The following is a 21,106-nucleotide window of genomic DNA, read 5'->3' on the forward strand; positions in this document are numbered from 1 at the left end:
TCTTCCTGTTATGGCTAGTAAGATGTTAGGGGCAGTTACGTGGAGTAGGAAGGTACGGTAGTTGCCACCAGAGATCTAACATTTAGAAGCACTTGTGACAAGTAACCCCCCAAATTAAAGGAGCGCCTAAGTAGCGATGGGGTGAGTCATATTTCCCCAAATACGGCAGCTCTTTTAATGTATTAGCATCAGGTGTGAGTTACCTGGGCTGCCTTTGAGTCTTCAGGGTCAAGTTCCTCCATAGACATGTCTAGTTGTAGATAGCGGATGTGTCCTATTAGCATTACATTCCTATTAGAACTGACTGTTTAGTGAGTTGCAGGAACTGGAATAGGAGAGCTTTTTAGAACACTGCTATAGCATCTTTAGTGAGATCCCACACACCCAGAACATTGATTTTTCTCCTCAGTAGCCACGTTCTGGATTTGAGACACCCCCCACCACCCTCCAACGCCCACCCGTTAATATTATTAGTTACCTTATCCGAAAGGTTGTCCCAGCCATAATTAAATGGACTAGGAACATTCTCTGGAGATATGGCCACTGCTACCAGATTATAGCAAGCCCTTGAAGAGTACAGAAGAACAACTACTGAACCGACAAGAATGGCCTGGCAGACAGATGTGCCCTAAGAACAGGAGAGGAAGCGAGATACGTTAAAAATCAAATAGGCTGTTACACAAATCTTCCCATAAAATTGTAATTTTATGCACAGCAAGTCGGGCATGCATGCATGCATGATCGGACCCAGAACATCGACACAACTATGCCCTCACTAAAATATTTAAAGCTAGCATAAAGAACCTCATTCTGAGCTGGCGGTGAGTTGACTGCAATCATCCAGTGTCACATGGCTGTTTCTTGAGGAAGAGAAGTGGAACCTTGCCAACCAAGTAATAGAACCACAGGGAGGATTATTCCAGTAGTGGGTCCCAGTTGCATAGCAGTTATTTTTGCAAGCAGACAATTATACAGACTACCTGGCTGGACAGCTATAGCTTAGTTAGAAGCTAAATACAGGTTGGGTTGGGTTTGGTCTTCGTTTATGGTGCCATGAACTTGAGGCGTGAAGCCCAGCGATTAGTTAACAGCAATCTGTGTGAAAGCCCCAGTATTACATTGGTTGGGGAGTACAGTACACGTTGCAGAGAGGGATGGAGTTTTGATATAGCAACAGCCCTTTGTGAAGTTGTTCTTTGAGTAAGAGAAACCTTGGTATACTACTGATGAGGAGCAATTCCCACAGCAAGGAGCTGTGGGGTGGCAAGAGGAGAGAGAGCATATGAATGTCAGTGGAGGACAAATTCTACTTCCAGAAGCAGCAACTTCTCAGATTTCAGAACACGCTCGCAGGGCAAAGGAAACCAATCCTGTGCAGAGGAAGTCAGTACATCTCTGAAGGCTATTTAAATTCAGGTTCATGCAACTGTGACTCCTGCCTGATCGTGCTGCAGAGCCGAAACCAGCAGCACTGAGCCCTCACGGTCAGATATTACAACTTGCTGAAACGCTCGTGTCCATTTCCCCCCCCCAGACAAAAGTGACTTGCCAAATGTGTCATTGAGACCCAGAATGTGCAGCCAGAAGCTAGAGTTTTAGTTCTACCTTTTCCTTGTTTGCAGCACAAGGCCGTTTTCGAGGACTGGAGAAACTTCTGGCAGTTTAACTGGCCCCAAATAAACTTGGGCTCTTTAGCACCTGCCCCCTTGACCGTTCACTCATCTCAGGAAGATGCACATGGGCAGTTTTTGGGGGAGAAAATGGGAAGCCATCAGGAACTACATATGCTACTGAAGATAAACTATACCAGGCTACACCACCCAGTCTATGTAGTGCCTTCAATGTGCTGAGCCCATTAGACAAATATGGGGCAAGGTCCCTGAGTCATGGACTCTGCAGGAGGTGTGTGTGTGTGGGTCAGATCCCCCTTCTCCTATGCAAGTTCAGACCAGGCAGCAGAAACACCTAAGGCAGAGGAGACAGGCTGGCATTTTACTGGTGCAGTAGTTTAAAGCCTGTTAGGTCACTGTCTGCCACAAAGCAGACTATGTGCAGGAAAGCTCAAGTGGTCGCTGTGCATAATTCCAAGGAGAGGGAAGCGTCTCCTACCGGCCCATAATGTAGACACGGATCTAGCAAAGCGACTCAGATGTAAGAGTCATTGCCTTGGGCAGAGTAGCTTTGTTGAGCTACAGAAGCCCAGGCTCCCAATTTGGCCACACACAGGAGCTGCCAATTCCTGATCACTAGTATTCAGGCCCAGCAACATCCTCATCCCTTCTTTGAAGAGGGGGCCAATGCTGCCCCGCCTTGTTTGAGTCAGTCTCCATGACAGGGGCTTTGCAGATCCTGGACAGAGCATGGTCACCATGGGCAAAACGGAGATAGTCCACTAGTAGCCCCACCTGCAGCAGAGGCAATGCTGCCTTTCCTCAGGCTATCAGCATGGGATTGGAATTCTGGCTCCAATAGTAACAAGAGTCCAGAGCTCCTGCAATGGAGAGAGACCAAGCCTGGCCCAGAACAGATTCTAGATCTACAGAAGAGCCCAGGACTTGGGGTAGGTGCTTCTGCATGTTGCACCCTTCCCAGTTCCTGACATAGTCCCTCAAGTGGTGGAAGTCACGGCCAGGTGAGGAAAGGAGAGCGTCTCCCTGATCCTGAAGGGCCAGTGAAGCTAACAGGCTGCCTATGCGCAGTGCTCCCAGCTGATGGAATGTGGGTGCGTCTATACATCCTTTGGTCTACTCTGGAAAAGGCAGGGAGAGAGGGAACCCCACACCAGGTGCAGTTAGCCCATAAGGATATGCTACATGTCATGGAGTGGAATACTGCTTCTGACACAAGTGACGTAGGAGAAAGCCAGCTTACAACAGACCACCAGAGTTTTATTACGAGACTGGGTTGCTAGTGGATCTGGTTTATGGGTGTCACATTAGCAGAGGACTGCAGTTACTATCAAATGCCTCGACATTAAGCCACTTTGGTGTCAGACAGCAACACACTATTAGTACCAGATCTAGGCTCTGTACTGAAACAAGTGATTTAAGAGACTCAGTGCAAGAAAAGGTCCAGTATCTGTGAGTTATAATCTTCTCTTGCAAGCACGAACACAAACTGAAGAACCCAAACTGAAAAGAGTTTTACTAGCTCCAGGCTAGGACCATCCTTTTGTTCTGTGTTTGCAGAGCGTCTAGCATGATGGGGTCATGGTCTTGGACTTGCACCCCCATGGACTGAAGTAAATCATTTCAGTGCAGTTTAGAGAGCATTTACCTACCTTTGACTCGAGGTAGACGTTTGCCGATGACATTTTTGCAAGTTTGCACATACAACAAGCTAATGAAATGGCACAAAGAATGAAGAGACTGTCATTGACTAGTGCCCGAACAAATACTGTCCATCTCAGCCGACTCTCTGGGACATCTCCATGGATAAGCATTGCACAAGTTAAATTCACAACGAGAAAGAGAAGGCTGATAAATATGGAGCCCAGATACAACAGGATCCTGGAAAAGGAAAGAGAAACAGTCTGAAGAAGTCTCTACCGCCACATCTCCCTTGTTCTTTATCAGTTCATGTCACTCCCAGCACTGCTCTTCGTTTGCTATAACTCAGGAGACTAGCAAGTGTGAAAGGTCAATCATGTAGACAAGGAATTAGGGAAGCCATTTAGAAGGCCAGTTTAAGTTGTTTAGTTGGCATAATGCTGGTATTGAAATCACTCAGTTGGTAGAAGCTTGCAAGGAATCATGAGTTACAAGATTCCTGTCTGTCTATCTTAAATTAAAGTTGCAAGATAAAAAACCCACACACACACCCACACACCACACACAACTTAACTATTGTTCTAACTTAGATTAAATGTAAATTGAGAGTCAGCCCAACAACCACCAGCCTTGGTGAAAATAAGCGGCTGCAAATACAGTACAATCTACACACTTCCCATTGAGAGTGTCTCCTGACACAGGTCCGTTAGTTCTTGGTCTAACGGACAGGGTCTGAAGTCCCTTCTTCCATACAGAAGGATGTACTATTAGAATGACTTAACACACAGGCTTGAGCAACAGGAGAGCCTGGTGTGTTGTGATGCCCATGGCATGGGTTCATAAGCTAGGGATCACAAAGGCCTGCAGAAGTAAGACTCCTTCACTGGAGTATGGCTAGATAGGATGGGGCGAATCCCAGAAGTGTTCTACGATGGTTCTCAGTCTCATCATGGGTGACCCTAATGTGCTAGAGCACCAATAGCCTCCCATGAATTACAGAAACACGAGCTGTCTAACGCTCAGCGGCAATAGCAGTGCTCATTCTAGACCCTTAGGCTGTGTCTACACAGCAGCTAAGACACCGGCAGCTGGCCCATGGGGCTGTTTCATTGCTGTGTAGATGTTGGGGCTCCAGCTGGAGCCCAAGCTCTAGGATTCTGTGAGGTGGGAGGGTCCCAGAGCTTGGGCTCCATCCTGGGCCTGGAAGTCCCCACAGCAATGAAGCAAGCTCGCAGGGTTCAGGTTGTGAGGCTGAACATTGGCTAGACTCCTCCCCGCACCCCTGCTGTGTAGATGTACCCTTAGCACCTACGACAGCCTCCCTGCAAGTAAAAGTGTGTGAGTGTGAGGCAAACCAGGAACTATAGCATCTCCCTTATGGGTACAATCGAGTTCTTCACCTCCAGACTCACGTAGGCACCCAAATCTGATGATCAGGTTGCCCAGTGACTAGCCCACAACTTCTTCAGGGCTTTGCTTTCCCCACTGTGCTCTGAGGTAACTGAATTAATCTTTGTTAAACAACATCTGGGTAAGAGACAAAAAAAACAAACAAAGCTATTGCTATGAAGTGCGAATGTAGCATTTGGTAGATTTCAGATATGCTGTACCATTAATACCCCCAATGAGGACATGTTTGGGGTAGGCAAGAAGAAGAGTCACTTACTTGTACTTATTGAATTCTGCTGCACATTTGACTTTGAATATAACCTACAAAAGGAAGAGTGTGGAAAGTTATTCTAACATGCTTACAGTATATGTTATAGTTCACTTTGTAATTAGAAGGGATTCCGCTCAGCAACAGAGCGGAAGAGGGTTGGGTTTCCAGTTCTGGTAAGTGACCATCTAGTTCTCCATACTCTTAATACCGTTTGTAGCCTGCAACCATTTGCCACGCAGAAAATTGACCCGTTCTGCGAGGTGGACTGAATAGGTCATGAGAGTTTAGTCCAAGCACAAGTGTTTTAGTAACTAAGCAAGTAATTTATGAATCCAGTTATTCTTTGGGCCATAACTGTCCCCTCTTTGAGAAGACAGGATTTGCATTTCAAGAGGCTTTGCTCCTAAGGACTTTACAAGGAGAGTGGCATTTGGTCTTCAGTAGCTGAATGGGAGCTACATTGTTCAGCAAAGTAAAGTTTGTTTTGTGACATGCTCTTTGTATTGAATATTTTAGGACCTTGATCCTGTTTAATTTCTTTAATAAAGAAAGGGCTTGAGCTGCTATTCTTAAATTAGCCAGTAGAGGGCTATTTCTGGTTAGACGGATATTTGATTATGTCAGAACTACATTGCAATAGAGTATGTGCACATTTGCTTCTGGGTTTCTTCACCCTGGCAGAAACTCAGCTGGCTATATTTGCTTAACAATGATTCACCATATATTTGAAGAAATTCTTCAGAGGGCTGAAGTCCCAGACATGCTGAACTCTGCAGAGTAGATGATAGATTTACAATTTCATATGACTAGAAATGTGACAAAAAAAGTCAGCAGCTCATGTGATGTGTCATGTCACTCTTTGGAGCGGCTCTTCAACTGGGAAGGGAGCAGTATGGGCAAGTTGAGACTATAAGCACCTCTCCTTCTTAAAAAGGAGTTGGGTACATGGGACATACCTGCTCATTAATCTGGATTGTACCCTGGTGTCACCCCTGCCCTGTAACCTCGAGTACCTTACAATGCCTTGCTGAAGTAGCTCCCATCTGGACTGCTCACAAGTAGCCTTCCAGCATGCAAGCCACACCCTGAGCATCTGTAACTGCAACCTGCCAGTTACACCCTGCTTCTCACAAGCCTGTGTTATACTGCGGGGTGACCCCAGCATACCCCCAGTCACGTATGCCCGGTATTGCCCAGCCACCTTTGACAGTACAAAGTGTTTTAAGTTCATTATTCCTTTGAGTGAATAATAGGCACATAACTTGTTACCCAGACACTTCTATTTAAACACACTGGATTAGATAAAACAAAACAAAAAGATTATTATCTACAAACATTGAGTACAAGTAATGATGCACAAAAAGTCAGAAACTGTTATAAGAAATACAAAGATAAGTAGTTTACTAATACCTAACTAACAAACTAGATCAGAGTCAAGCAAAGTTTCTCACCACATGCTTTCAGCAGTCTTACTGAAAAAACCCTGTTGGTCAGGACCCCTGCCCCAGAGTTCAAGGCTTTCTTTCTTTGTCACTTCAGGTGCAGTGAATGTGATGGGCAGGGAGAAGAGAGATGGTGCCTTGGAGCGTTTGTTCCTCCTTTTTATAGTTTCAGTCCCACCTCTAGAAAAACATTTCCAGCTGGGAAGTAGGAGACAAAGTCTATGTGGAAGGACGTTCCCTGCTGGCTTACTCTGTTTGAGCTTTGTTTCCCTCCATGTTTGAGTACTCTGTTTACTGCTTAAAATGCAAATTAAACAGAGCACACGTTGCTTTGTTTAGGACAAAGCAGTGTCCCAACCTCAGTTTGGGCAGGGTTGGGAGGTTTGGAACATGTGTTATCACAGGGATAGTTTATGACTTCACAATATTGCCACACATTTTTATGTATCAGCATGACACTGACCAGCAAATGAGTTTTCAAAGGATACTATAATATGTCTTGTAAGGTACCTTTTTGTACAAGATGTGTAGGGTGACCACCTGTTCCAACTGGATGTGGCAATCCTGAAATCCTGGTCAGAATCAATCCAGGTCAGCATTTGATCTGGATTCCCTGCGGCACTGCTTCATACCTGTCTGAGGTTCAGGGGTGGCACCAGCTTCTTCCCAATGGGAGGGGAGCTGAGGTGGGTCTTTGCCCCTCACTCTTCACCCCCATCTGCCAAAAGCCCCATCCCCTGGACAGGCTGGAAGCCAGGCCATGGGAAGAACCTCCCAGACAGCCTGCTATGGGGAGCCCTAGATCCTCCTCCTGCCCGGGGCAGAGGGCCAGGGTGCCCAAGAGCAGCCCCTGACAATGTTGTAAACAGAGGCTAAGGAGGCTCATATTGAAGCACTACTTGGTGTCAAGATACAAGACTTGGTCCTTTAGAACACGCCCAGGCACCTCCTGAGAAGGTAGAGTCACTACCACTTGCTCAGCAAAGAGGTGAGAAGTCAGGAGGGAGTCACTCCATCTAGATCAAGTGTCTATTGTGCTTCAAACTGCAGTGAGTAATCCTCATACGGTGCTGACTAATGCTTCCAGTGTCTTTACCAAGGACTCAGGCAGGGTTTGAACTTCAGTGATGCTAGCACCTAGACCTCATAGGCTCCTTTGAAGGATTCTAAGGGTACAGGAACCAGACAGACAAGTCTCCAGCTACCGAGATGTGAGAGACAAGAATATTGCAACTTTCCTATCTCCTAATCCTTAATTCAGAAAAAAGAGCCCTATTTTTCAATGAAGTTAACCGGTAATGGCCTCAACATAGCTAGCAAGTAGAATGGCTGCTACTCGCATTCAGGCTGTGCGGGTTTGCAACATAACATCACTACTTTAAGTACTTTCATTATTTGTACACTGAAGCAGTAGGAGGAGAAACGCCATTTCAGTCTTTGGAGAGCACTGTCTGTTGCTTATAAGGGTAGGAGTATTTACTGGGCTAGTCTGGCAAGGAAGGGTTCTGAAACAGTCACTCATATGGTCTCAAGATTTCTGAAGCCAAGGTGGCAAGTTTGACGGGGTAGCACAGCTCTGAAGAAAGCTTGGCATGGTTTTGCTGAAGGACTGGGAGTAAGAGACACTACCACTTCTAGCAGACACTTGCTCTTGGATCTCAAAGCAGTTGTAGGGTCATTGCCCAAGTGCAGATGCTCGGTTTCTCCCACTGCTGCAGGAAGCTAGACTGAAAAGCTAAGCTCTTACATCATGGGGGCTGATGAACTGCGGTTCGCTGCTGACTAACTGCAACATTCTGAGCGGACGTCTCCCTCTACATTCACATCTGAGCCATCAAAGCTGCCAATTCACATTTTGAGAGGCTTCAGAATACTGAGTTTCAGCAACTACAGACAGCAAAAGGCTTCCAGGAAACCTTTGCCACGATGAAATTGCCACTAGCACTCATGCCTGACCATGTGTCCAATCCAATATGGCAATTCCTGAAGTCTGTCTCGTAGAGTATCCCATCTGACAGTGGCCAGTACCAGACTCCTCAGAGGTGAAGAATGCCACACAGTATGCAGATGTAGGATAATCTGCCCCCCGACCCCATTAGGCCTAATAGCTAGAGACTGGCTTAAGACCACCAAAAAAAAGTTCAACTTATTTTTGAGACTAGATATTTTGCCTCCCAATCCATCCTGAAGAGCTATTGGCAGTGCAAGGGCTTTTTCCATATTCCTCCAAGCTGTGACTATTGCCGGCAGATCAGCAGTACATTGGGCTCATTCTCAAAGCTAGCTCGCTACGTTGGGGATTTTCTGGTTTTGAAAACACTAAGAGGGACATCGAGATGAGTGAACTAGTGAAGTCTGTGGTTAGTGAGTGTTTGTGTATCCTGGACATCTGTGCGCCAACTAAGATGTTTGTATCATCACCCTGAATGACTATTCTGAAAGGCACAAGTCAACAGAGCTCAGACCTGACTTAAGAGATTAAAGTAGAAAAGAGTTTTTGGCTTGTGTTTTCTTCCCCCAGCACTCTTCGCTACACTAAAACCCCCTGCACTCCCAGTGGAAGTGAGACACTGATGGGAGGTAAGAAAAAAAGTCTTGTTTATCTTGATCTAAACAATATTTCTTAGTATTTCATTGGCTGCACTAGGCAGCAGGTTCCCTGCCCATGACACACGCATTAAAGCAGTCTTGTTAAAAGTTGTAGAGCATCCCAAAGCTCTCGGATCCTTGTTCAGCTGCTGCCATGAGAAGTGGAGGATGAGCATGCAGGACCAGTACTTAACATTTTGCTAGCCCTGAAATATTTGTACTGATCAATAAGCCTTGGCAGGAGATTGACTTTAATAAAAGCCATCAGCATGGGTTGCATCTCACCTCCTCGATGCCAATTCTAACAGTTTAGGCAGGCCATAGCTTAGGGATATTAGAGGCTTTATACTCTTTGCAAACCCTTGACAAGTTATCCAGTAGGTTGCCATCTAGAAGAGGGTCTTTGCTAACAGGGCACATAGGGATTTGGGTGAGCAGAAGAATGAATGGTTGTAGCCCCCAGAATTACAAGTTTTACCCCTCAAGATTAAAGGGTGGAATTCCAGAGCTCTCAGCATTGGCCTAACTCTGCTGCCCTTGTATTCAGTGGTAAAAATTCCATCAATTTGGATGGGAGCTAAGTCAGGCCAGTGTCCAGAGCTCTTGGGGGTGGGGAGAAGAGGAGGAAGAGAAGGAGGGAGAACAAACCCTAGGAGGCCAAGACAGAATGATCTTCCTCTTGAGCTGAATGAGGCATCCTGCATCATAGCGCAAATTTACTGGACAGCATGTTAGGGACTGGGGGTTCAGGGGTTCCTTGATGCAACAGTGATAGAGCTGGTGGATCTGCTGCTAGTTTGATTCACTGGTCAGATGCCCAGCAGCACTCCTACCCCCAGGGCCGGCTCCAGCATTTCTGCCACCCCAAGCAAAAAAAAGCCGCGATCGGCAGGTCCTTCGCTCCTAGAGGGAGTGAGGGACCTGCCGCCCCTGAATTGCCGCAGGTGCTGCCCCTCTCCCTTGGCTGCCCCAAGCACCTGCTTGTTAAGCTGGTGCCTGGAGCCGGCCCTGCCTACCCCATCCAGTGGCACAAGCAGTGCAGCAGCTACTCGCTGTGTTTGGAACAGCAGGCCTATGGGAGAGGAGCAAGAACGTTTTCACATCCTTGTTCGGATATAGATACTCAGGCCTGTCTGCAAAGGCCTATACTTTAAGAATTTAGGTGTATTCTTATCACTTAGCTAGTTAGAGAGGTATAAAAGAAAATCAAAGTCACTGTCTGTCTAAGAGCCTTCTCTTACTGTAAAAAGCAACAGAGGGTCCTGTGGCACCTTTGAGACTAACAGAAGTACTGGGAGCATAAGCTTTCGTGGGTAAGAACCTCACTTCTTCAGATGCAAGTGAGGTTCTTACCCACGAAAGCTTATGCTCCCAGTACTTCTGTTAGTCTCAAAGGTGCCACAGGACCCTCTGTTGCTTTTTACAGATTCAGACTAACATGGCTACCCCTCTGATACTTCTCTTACTGTGACGGTCTGAGGCCTGGTTCTTAGGCTAAGGCCTTCCGCTAAGCAGCAGAGGCCAGCCATAAACTGGGAAGTGTCTGGTCACATCCTCACATTCCAAACTAGTCACATTGAAATAAGGTGCTATTGGGCTGTTAGGACAGGATTGTATTCCTATCACCTCCAGAGAAAGGGAAGAGCCTAGAAGATGTAAAAGGAAACTTAGTTTGATAGCATCCGGTCTGGCAAGAACTCACTTATCAATAGCTGGGATGTGAAATCCTCATTTCTGTATTGTTCTATCACTGTAGTCTCCACTTCCCTATTGTTTGTCTGTATAATCTCCGTCTGGTTCTGTGATTAATTCTACAGCAGACAGAAACAATTTTGTTGGGTGTAAACCAAATTAAGGTGGTGGGATATAATTGGTTAAATAACCATGTTACAATGTGTCAGGATTGGTTAGTTAAATCTCAGTAAAATGATTGGTTAAGGTATAGCTAAGCAGAACTCAAGTTTTACTATATAGTCTGCAGTCAATCAGGAAGTAAGGGGGGGAATGGGAACAGGGGTGGGGGAATTGGAATCATGTTTCACTAAGGGGGGGAGAATGGGAACAGGGACACAGGCAAGGCTCTGTGGTGTCAGAGCTGGGAAGGGGGACACTGAGGAAGGAAACTGGAATCATGTTTGCTGGAAGTTCACCCCAATAAACATTGAATTGTTTGCACCTTTGGACTTTGGGTATTGTTGCTCCTTCTCGCATGAACGGAGAAGTGAAAGGATGAAGGAATAAGCCCCCTAACAATCCTCCCCCCTAAGATCCAGCAGAATCCTTCAGAGCAGCCAGGCTGCACACCAGTTGTGCTCTAGGGGCTGGGGAAGGAACACATGAGATTTGGGCCTTAGACAGTTCACACCTGTCCTTCCAGAGACTGCAGGCTCAGGCAGAAAGCAACACCTTTGGAAGGGTCTTAGGGTTGCAGAGGACTCCAGTTATAGAATGGGAGCTTGAAAGCAGCCAAAACTGACAGGTGAACTTCCAATTTGCCAGAGAACATTTCCCCACTTTCCCTTGGCAAGTGGATTTGTCAAGCCTTTGACAGGTGGATGTTCATAGACTTTAGATGATCACGATGGTCCCTTCTGACCTGAGTCTGACCTCCTGCACATTGTAGGCCATAGAACCTCACATACCCACTCCTGTAATAGACCGCTAGCCCCTGGCTGAGTTACTGAAGTCCTCAAATCATGGTTTAAAGACTTCAAGTTACAGAGAATCCACCATTTACACTACATTAAACCTGCAAGTGACCCTGCACCAGGCTGCAGGGGCAGGTGAAACCCCCCAGGGTCTCTGCCAATCTAACCCAGGGGAAAAGTCCTTCCCAACCCCAAATCTGGTGATCAGTTAGACCCTGAGCCTGTGGGCAAGACCCACCAGCCAGACACCTGGGAAAGAATTCTCTGCAGTAACTCAATGTCCTGTCTCCAGCAGCCGGGAATTTTTGCTACTGGCAGTTGCCAATGGGCCACATTGCATTGTAGACAGTCCTGTCAGACCATCCCCTCCATAAGTTTGTCAAGCTCAGTCTTGAAGTCCGTTAGCTTTTCTGCTCCCCTTGGGAGGCTGTTCCAGAACTTCACTCCTCTGATGGTTAGAAACCTTCACCTAATTTTGAGCCTAAACTTGTTGATGGCCAGTTTATATCCATTTGTTCTGAGGTCCACATTGGTGCTTAACTTAAATAACTCCCCTCCCTCCCGGATATTGATCCCTCTGATGTATTTATAGAGAGCATCTCCCCTTCAACCTTCCTTTGGTTGGGCTAAACAAGCCAAGCTCTTTTGAGTCTCCTCCCATAAGCTAGTTTTCTGTTCCTTGGATCATGCTAGTAGCCCTTCTCTGCACCAGTTCCAGTTTGAATTCATCTTTCTTAAACATGGGAGACCAGAATTGCACACTACTCCAGATGAGGTCTCACCAGCACCTTGTATAATGGTATAACACTTCCCAGTCTCTACTGGAAATACAGTCCTAGGATGCATCAGGCAAGGTATTAGTCTTTCACGGTTGCATCACATTGACGGCTCATTGTTATCCTGTGGTCAACCAATACACCCAGGTCTCTCTCTTCCAAGTAAAAAGTCTCCAGTTTATAAGAAAAATTCTTGTTAGTTCCTAAATGCATGGCCTGGCACTTTGCATTATTAAATTTCATCTCATTTCTATTACTTCCAGTTCTTGTATGATATTCTGATCCTTCTCCATACTGGCAATAACTCCCAACTTTGTGTCATCTGCAAATGTTACTAGCGCACACCCACTTTTGCACCAAGATCAGTAATAAAAATGTTAAATAAGATTGGTCCCAAGACTGATCCTGAGGAACTCCACTAGTAACCTCCCTCTAGCCCGAGAGTTCACTTTTCAGTAGGACCTGTTGTAGCCTCCTCTTTAACCAGTTTGGTATCCACCTTTCAGTTCTCACATTAAGCCCCATCTTCTCCAATTTAAACTAATAATTTCTCATATGGAACGGTAGCAAATGCCTTATTGACATCCAGGTTGATTAGACTGATCACATTTCCCTTTAAAACAAACACCACACAATTATCGTCTCAAAGAAGATCAGGTTGGTCTGGCACAATCTACCTTTTGTAAAACCATGTTGTATTTTATCCCAATTACCATTCACCTCTATGCCCTTAACGATTTTCCCTTTCAAAATTTGTTTCGAGACCTTGCATACAATGGAGGTCAAACTAACAGGCCTGTAGTTCCCAAATCACTCCCCCCCCCCCCCCCCCGCTTCTTAAAAATAGAAACTAGACTAGCAATTAGCAGTCATAGTGTACAACCCGAGTCCACAGATTCATTCAAAATCCTTGCGATTGGGTTTGCAATTCTATGTGCCAGTTCTTTTAGTATTCTTGGATGGAGGTGATCCAGGCCCCCCAGTTTCGTCCCATTAAAACTGTTTGAGTTTGACTTCCACCTCGGATGGGGTAATTTCTACCTCCATATCCTCCATTGCCATTAGCCACTATCCCCAAGCTCTTCATTAGCCTCATTAAAAACCGAGGCAGAGTATTTGTTGAGATGTTGGGCCATGCCCTAAATAATCTTTAATCTCCACCCCATCCTCAGTGCTTAGCAGTCCCACATCTTCTTTCCTTGTTTTTTCTTATTTAATAGGACTATAGAACCTTTTACTATTGGTTTTAATTCCCTTTGCAAAGTCCAACTCTGCTTGGCTTGGGCAGTTCTCACTTCATCCTCACACTTCTGACCTCCGAGTGATCGCTTTCCTTGCTAATCCATCCCATCTTTCATTTCTTGTACGCTTTTTGCTTTCTCTTAAATCACTTATTTGAATGCTTGCTCATCCAGCTTGGGTCTGCAACCCTTCCCTCCCCCCTTGCTCAGGATGCAGTCTTCAGATCGCTTCTGCAACTTTGACAAAGTAATTCCAAGCCTCCTCCACATTCAGATCCTCGAGTTCTTTGTCTAGTCCTCTTCCCTAACTAATTCCCTTAATTTACGGTTAGCTTTTTTGGAATCAAGGACCCTTGTTGCAGGCCTATTTGTTTATCCTTCCATTTAAATTAAATGGAATTAGGTCACAATTACTAGAACCAAGGTTGTCCTCTACATCCAGTTCTTCTACTGGGTCTTCACCACTACCAAATCTAAAAATGGCATCACCTCTTGTTGGTTCAGCAACTTGTCAGCTCTCACATCCAGGAGAAGCTAGGCCCTTCTATTAGTAGCACTTGTCCTCCAATCTATATCTGGGAAGTTAAAGTCTCCCATAATCACACCATTCCCAAAGGAAACTGCACCGTCTGCTCAAGAAGCTTCCTGAAGACGCACAGGAACAAATCTACACAGACATGCCTAGAGCCCCTGCTACCCAACATCCATAAACCTGGAAATCCTGGATGCCCTATAATCTCAGGCATTGGCACTCTGATAGCAGGATTGTCTGGCTATGTGGACTCTCTCCTCAGGCCCTATTCTACCAGCACTCCCAGCTATCTTCGAGATACCACTGACTTCCTGAGGAAGCTACAATCCATCGGTGATCTTCCAGAAAACACCATCCTGGCCACTATGGATGTAGAAGCCCTCTACACCAACATTCCACACGAAGAGGAATACAACCTGTCAGGAACAGTATCCCCAGTAAGGTCACGGCAAACCTAGCTCAGCTTTGTGACTTTGTCCTCATGCACCACTATTTCAGATTTGGAGACAACGTATACCTTCAAATCAGTGGCACTGCATTTTTATGGCTGACTTAGAACAATGCTTCCTCAGCTCTCGTCCCCTTATGCCCCTACTCAACTTGCGCTGCATTGATGACATCATCATCTGGACCCATGGGAAGGAGGCCCTTGAGGAATTCCACCTCACCATCAACCTCAGCCTGGACCAGTCCACACAAGAGATCCACTTCCTGGACACTACAGTGCAAATAAGCGATGGTCACACAACCACCACCTATACCGGAAACCTAGTGACTGCTATACTTACCTACATGCCTCCAGCTTTCATCCAGACCACATCATACAATCCATTGTCTACAGCCAAGGGCCAAGATACAACCGCATTTGCTCCAATCCCTCAGAGGCAAACACCTACAGGATCTCTATCAAGCATTCTTAAAACTGCAATACCTCACTTGGGGAAGTGAAGAAGCAGATTGACAGTGCCAGAAGTGTACCCAGAAGTCACCCACTACAGGACAGGCCCAACAAAGAAAGTAACAGAACGCCACTAGCTGTCACCTTCAGCCCCCAACTAAAACCTCTCAGTGCATCATCAAGGATCTACAACCTATCCTGAAGGACAATCCCTCACTCTCATAGACCTTGGGAGACAGGCCAGTCCTCACTTATAGACAGCCCCTCAATCTGAAGCAAATACTCACCAGCAACTACACACCACACAGACACTAATCCAGGAACCAATCCCTGCAACAAACCCCATTGTCAACTCTGTCCACATATCTATTCAAGGGACACCATCATAGGACCTAACCACATCAGCCACGCCATCAGGGCCTTGTTCACCTGCACATCTACCAATGTGATATATGCCATCATGTGCCAGCAATGCCCCTGCGCCATATACATTGGCCAAACCGGACAGTCTTTACGCAAAAGAATAAATGGACACAGACATCAAGAATTATAACATTCAAAAACCAGTAGGAGAGCACTTCAATCTCCCTGGACACTCAATAACAGACTTAAAAGTGGTAATTCTTCAACAACAAACAAACTTCAAAAACAGACTTCAAGAAACTGTAGAACTGGAATTAATTTGCCAATTTGACACCATCAAATTAGGCCTGAATAAAGACAGAGTGGCTGGGTCACTACAAAAAATAATTTTCCCTCTGTTGATACTCACACCTTCTTGTCAACTGTTGGGAATGGGCCACATCCACCCCAATTGATTTGGCCTGGTTAGCCTTGACCCCCCACTTGGTAAAGCAACTCCCATCTTTTCATGTGCTGTATATTTATACCTGCCTACTTCCTACTCCCCCCCCCCCACTCCTTGCACCTGATGAAGTGGGTTCTAGCCCACAAAAGCTTCTGCTCAAATAAAATTTGTTAGTCTCTAAGGTGCCACAAGGACTCATTGTTGTTTTTACAGTTCCCAGTAGTATTTATTTCATTAAAAACATTAGAGGTCTCTAGCCATATCCAAATTGGATCCCGGTGGTTTGTAGCATACGCCAAACACTGTATCGGGGAACATCCAGTAGCCTTCTTCCCTAATGTGATTTTGGCCCAAACAGATTTTTGTATCCATTCCATCACTTACAATTTCTTTAGGGTCTACTTCATCATTAATATACAATGCTACTCCACCACGCACGCAGTTACTAGGTATAAGAGCATGGACTTTTAGCTACAAAGTTTTTATATGGCAACATGTCCTGGAATCAAGTTGAAAATTAACAGGAAGGGACAAGGAAGCCATGAGATTGTGATCTCAGCCAGCCAAGGTTAGGGGGAATAAAAACAAAACAAACAAAAAGTTTTAGGCCTCATGTTCTGTAGATATAAGCCATTTGTTCCCAGCCCTAGTAGGCTGAGCCCTATTGGCCTGGCGGAACTATACAGCTCCCTTGCGTTAGGGGAGCTTCTTTGTGCAAGCCTGACATACAGAGGGACTGTTCAGTGCTGTACTAGTACCGCCATCCAGTCTTGGAGTTGTAAGTGGGAAGTCTCTCTAGGAAGAAAGGAGCTAAGAGCTGTAAGTACTCCACATAGACAAACACTCAGTACAGTTACCTCCGAAGTCCCCTGCTCAAACGGGGAGAGCACAGCGACGTACCACTAGCCCCTTCTTTCAGTTGGATGGAAGGGATTCTATAGTACTCCTCAGAACTGTCCTGGTTCAACTGAAGTTGTTGGAAGTCCTCTCACCAAGCGTAAGAGGAGACAGAACATGACTGCCTAATTTAAAGAGAGATTATGCAGACATCCGGGTGTGTTGTCACCATGAAGCAGTCACATTTGGATATGCTCTTTTGTCATTAAGAGCCATCTACACTCAAGAGTTAGGTTGATGTAGCTACATAGGTAGACATTGTCACACCCTGACCAAACTCTTCAGTGTAGATGCAGCGATGTCATTGAAGAATGCTTTCATTGACGTAGCTACTATTGCTTGAGGAGGTGGTGGTGGTGTTCCTACAGGAATGGGAAGGCCCAGCTACACTACAGGATTATGCCAGCATAGCTGTAGTCTCTGTATAAGGTACATCTTTGCTACAATCACATACAGTTCAAGGCCCTGCAGTGTAATAGTACAGGCTCTTCTGGGACTACACCCCAGAAGCATCCAAAGTTTGCAAAAAAAAAAACCAAAAAAAAAAAAAAAAAAAAAAACACATCACACCCTTCAGTCTAACCAAGAACAGAAACTGTGGAAGGTTAGTTTTTTCCCCTCCCAGAATGTTACTGCCCTGATAAGGCCACTGACAAATCATAAGGGCTTACTGGGATGCACCCTGCATTTCCCAGCACAGAAAGATGGCAGCATCTCTATTATGTCACATGGTGGTGGGCACTTCCAATCTCTGGAGACTCCTTAGCTGGTGAACAGGGCAGTTTTAACACTGTCCAGGATCCCCACCCCCCAGTGAACCCATCCTGAGAGTCATAGTGTTGAGGAAATATAGATACTAGATGTTCATTAAACAGGAGAACGAGATAAAGCTAATGAGGAAAGGTTTAAGGGTACAAGAATCAATGTGGAGCATCTTGGGAGGTCACCGATTAGTGACCAAACTGTTCAGTTTCATTAACTAGCTTGGATATTTTGGGGATACAAGAACTCCCAGGCTGGGTATGATTTACATGCACATCTGCTCCAGTGTAATTAAAGAAGGGGAAGCAGTCTAGTCAGTTGCACCATTAAGAAGAGAAACCCAGACATGCTGGAGGTCATGGATAAGCCAACCTTAGGGAGGCAAGCTGAGAGGACCTCTTAGTCTCCTGCAAGGCAGAGCCAGAGCCCTGAGTCATATTGCTATACATAAGGAGTGATGAGGAAGCAACACATTCAAGCAGGCTTTTGTAGAAGGGGAAGCGAGTGGTTGCTGTGGCTGAAGTTACTCATAAGAGGCCCCACCGGATGATCAAGGAGGGGGAGTGACTGGCAGTAGAGGGAGAAGACTTCTTTCAGAGCTAGCCTACTAGGAAGAAGCCAAGATATCTACTGCCTGCAAAATTAAAAAAGCAAAAGCTATTTTAGGTCTCATCTGGAGTATCATTGACAGTCGACAAGCAACTCTTGGATTTATAATTTGGAGATACCCCTCTTTGGAGGCATGATGGGGGGGGGGGGGAATGCCCCATTTGAGACAAATTGCTGACTTGGACATATCCAAAGCTAGAGTTCAGAATAAGCCTGATGAAGTTAAGATGAAAGCAGAACCTATTTTAAATGAGTTGAGATGGAGTAAGGAGAGATGCAGGTTATGTATCTACTGCTTTTCCATTTGGAGCATCAAAACACGTAACTAGCTACCAACAGAAGGAAAACCACAACTGTTATTGCTAAAGCAGCATGTCTCTGGCAACCAAGAATAAGGCTCTTAAAATGAGCGTTGACAAGTTGAACAGGAAAATTACATAGTGGGTCTGGAAGCCCAGATAGAATTCTAGTCATCTTTTATTCTGCACTTTGTTCTGTGGTTTTTCTTTTTTTTGGGGGGGGAGGGGGGGAGGGGAGTAGAAGAGGGGCATTTTTCAAACAGGTAATACATACAGAAATAATGTGATTTGTCAGTAGGTGTTTGTGAAATAGAAGCCTAGTGCAGTTTACCCTCACACCCCAGCACCACTTTCATGCTTGGGAATTGTTTGTGAGCTAAAGGATGCGGTTCTCATACACCAGGCCAGCTGGGAGCCACAATGACTCAAGATAAAGAAGCACTGAGGAAAAAAATGCCACCTCTCTGCACAGTCCTAAAGGCCATGATTATTCAATCTTCTCCAAGAACATTGCACAAGAAAGCCAATGGGTAACCAGCCTAATGTTCTGCTTTAAAAAGAGGTACTTACCACCAGCGTGCAAGTCAGGTATTTGAATCATGGTGTACTACATCTACAGGTCCAAAGACGTTATTAGGTGGACAGGATTTTCCATATCACCCATTCGCAGATCATTATCAAGAACTGAAGGACAGTGTTAGCTAGTTTGTTTTAAGTGTCACCATTTAGCAAGTTGCAATCCTATACCAATGGCCTTGTCAATGCCAGAGTTGCACCCACTTCCCTCCCCCCCCCAAATTCCATTTAGGAACAGCTTTTACATTGGAGTGGCCCCCTTGTGGTGGCACCTCTTGTTTCAGTTTAAGAGTGCCCTGTATCCATTTAGCTGGTTCATCAGGAGTCGTCATAAGCTAAATCAAGGCAGTTCCTTACTGATTAGTTAACAATATAGGACAATCTTAGAGCCAAAGTAAGAAGTGTAAACATGGGGGGTTGCTCCAGTCTAACCTTGCCAGTTTCATCTGTAGAGCTCAGTTCTTCTGGCAGGCAGGCGAACAAATGGTTTAGACGTTGCAGGCACTCTCTACCCCTGCCTTCTCAGAAACTCCCTGGGCCCAGTTGTCCACCACCTTGCACCAAGTGTAGTTGCTTACACTTTTGCAAGTAAATGCTGCCATTCTGACGCACAAGGATTTTACAAAAACAAGGAGTCCGGTGGCACCTTAAAGACTAACAGATTTATTTGGGCATAAGCTTTCGTGGATAAAACCCCCCACTTCTTCAGATGCATGGAATGAAAATTACAGATGCAGGCATTATATACGGACAGGGTTTTACACCACTGCAGTGGTTTTCAACTGGTCGTCCATGGACCAATGGGGATCTGCAGACTAGGCCTAAAATTTCCAAAGGGATCCACACCACCACTTGAATTTTTTTAAAATAAGCCCACAAATGAAAAAAGGTTGAAAACCACTGCTCTAGTGTATCGTATCAGGGGGTAGCCATGTTAGTCTGCATCTACAAAAACAACAAGGAGTCTGGTGGCACCTTAAAGACTAACAGATTTATTTGGGCATAAGCTTTCGTGAGTTAAAACCTCACTTCATCCGAAGAAGTGAGGTTTTAACTCACGAAAGCTTATGCCCAAATAAATCTGTTAGTCTTTAAGGTGCCACCAGACTCCTTGTTGTTTTTGCTCTAGTGTATGTGACTCTAGAGGCTAGTTGAGGCTCCAGCCCCCCAACCAAGTATGCTTGTCTTTGCTAAAAATTATCCTAGAGTCCCCCTCACCAATTCAAATTCCATAGCTTTTGACATTTAGATTAATTTTTTTTTCCTGCCTAGTTATTCTATCTCCTAGAACTGGAAGGGACCTTGAAAGGGCCTTCACTAGCAGAACCAAGTGGCCCCCTCAAGGATTGAACTCACAACCCTGGGTTTAGCAGGCCAATGCTCAAACCACTGAGTATCCCTCTCCCCCCCTTGATGCTAGTTAGAGCATCAAGACAAACACCCCTCCTCAAACCCATCCCCTCCCCCAGTCAGTTCTCCTTGCAAAACAAGTAGTTTTGTCTTTCCCTTTACCTCACCTATTTAAATTTAGTTTGCAATTTCAGAAATATAGAGTTAGCTCATTACTTAAGGATCTTTTTAAGCTTTGAAGAAAGTCCGATGCACATAAACATACTGCAGCATTTAAGTAATTTACAAGTGTAACAAAACCCAGTCATATTGTTACCAATACGAGCCCAATTATCCCCTCTTCCCTTTGCCTTTTGGGGGCATACTGTACTGAATACCTATTGATAGGTAAATCGGAATTTGGCAGAGAAGATAGCAGTCAAACAACAAATGTTACATAATAACTTATGTGTTTAGAGCTTTGACAGTTTTTAAAAATCGACAGCTTCACCAGTGTTCAGGTGATGGTGGCTTTTTGGAGGGGGAGGGGAGAAATGGGAAGAAACTGTGCTGCTCGGCTGCTAATCTTGTGTGTTATCATGTGAATGCCAATGTCCTAGGGAAAGTGAAATCATAATTCCCCTGGGACTGAAGGATTTCAGTGTGTTGGCGATGCCTTTGTGAGGCTGTTGAACAGCGGAGAGCTGCAGAGGAAAGGCGAGCTCAACCATAATAATACAGCTAGCAGGAAAGTCTTGCCAGATTAGTTTG

General features: G+C 45.4%; 1 protein-coding gene across 2 annotated transcripts in view; it reads right to left on the reverse strand.

Annotated features, from left to right (window-relative positions):
- Window positions 1-21,106, reverse strand: part of GPR137C (G protein-coupled receptor 137C) — a 29,852-nt gene that overhangs the window by 7,030 nt on the left and 1,716 nt on the right. For both annotated transcript variants that reach the window (XR_006172433.2, XM_024105483.3), the window contains exons 2-4: window positions 4,936-4,979; window positions 3,281-3,509; window positions 479-628 (exon numbers count right to left, since the gene is read on the reverse strand). Coding sequence is in view for 1 of the 2 variants with exons in the window: in XM_024105483.3 (XP_023961251.1) it covers window positions 479-628; window positions 3,281-3,509; window positions 4,936-4,979 (423 nt within the window). In the remaining variant the exon portion in view is untranslated. The remainder of the gene's footprint in view (window positions 1-478; window positions 629-3,280; window positions 3,510-4,935; window positions 4,980-21,106) is intronic.

This window comes from Chrysemys picta, chromosome 4 (assembly GCF_011386835.1).
Source record: "Chrysemys picta bellii isolate R12L10 chromosome 4, ASM1138683v2, whole genome shotgun sequence".
NCBI lineage: Eukaryota > Metazoa > Chordata > Testudines > Emydidae > Chrysemys > Chrysemys picta.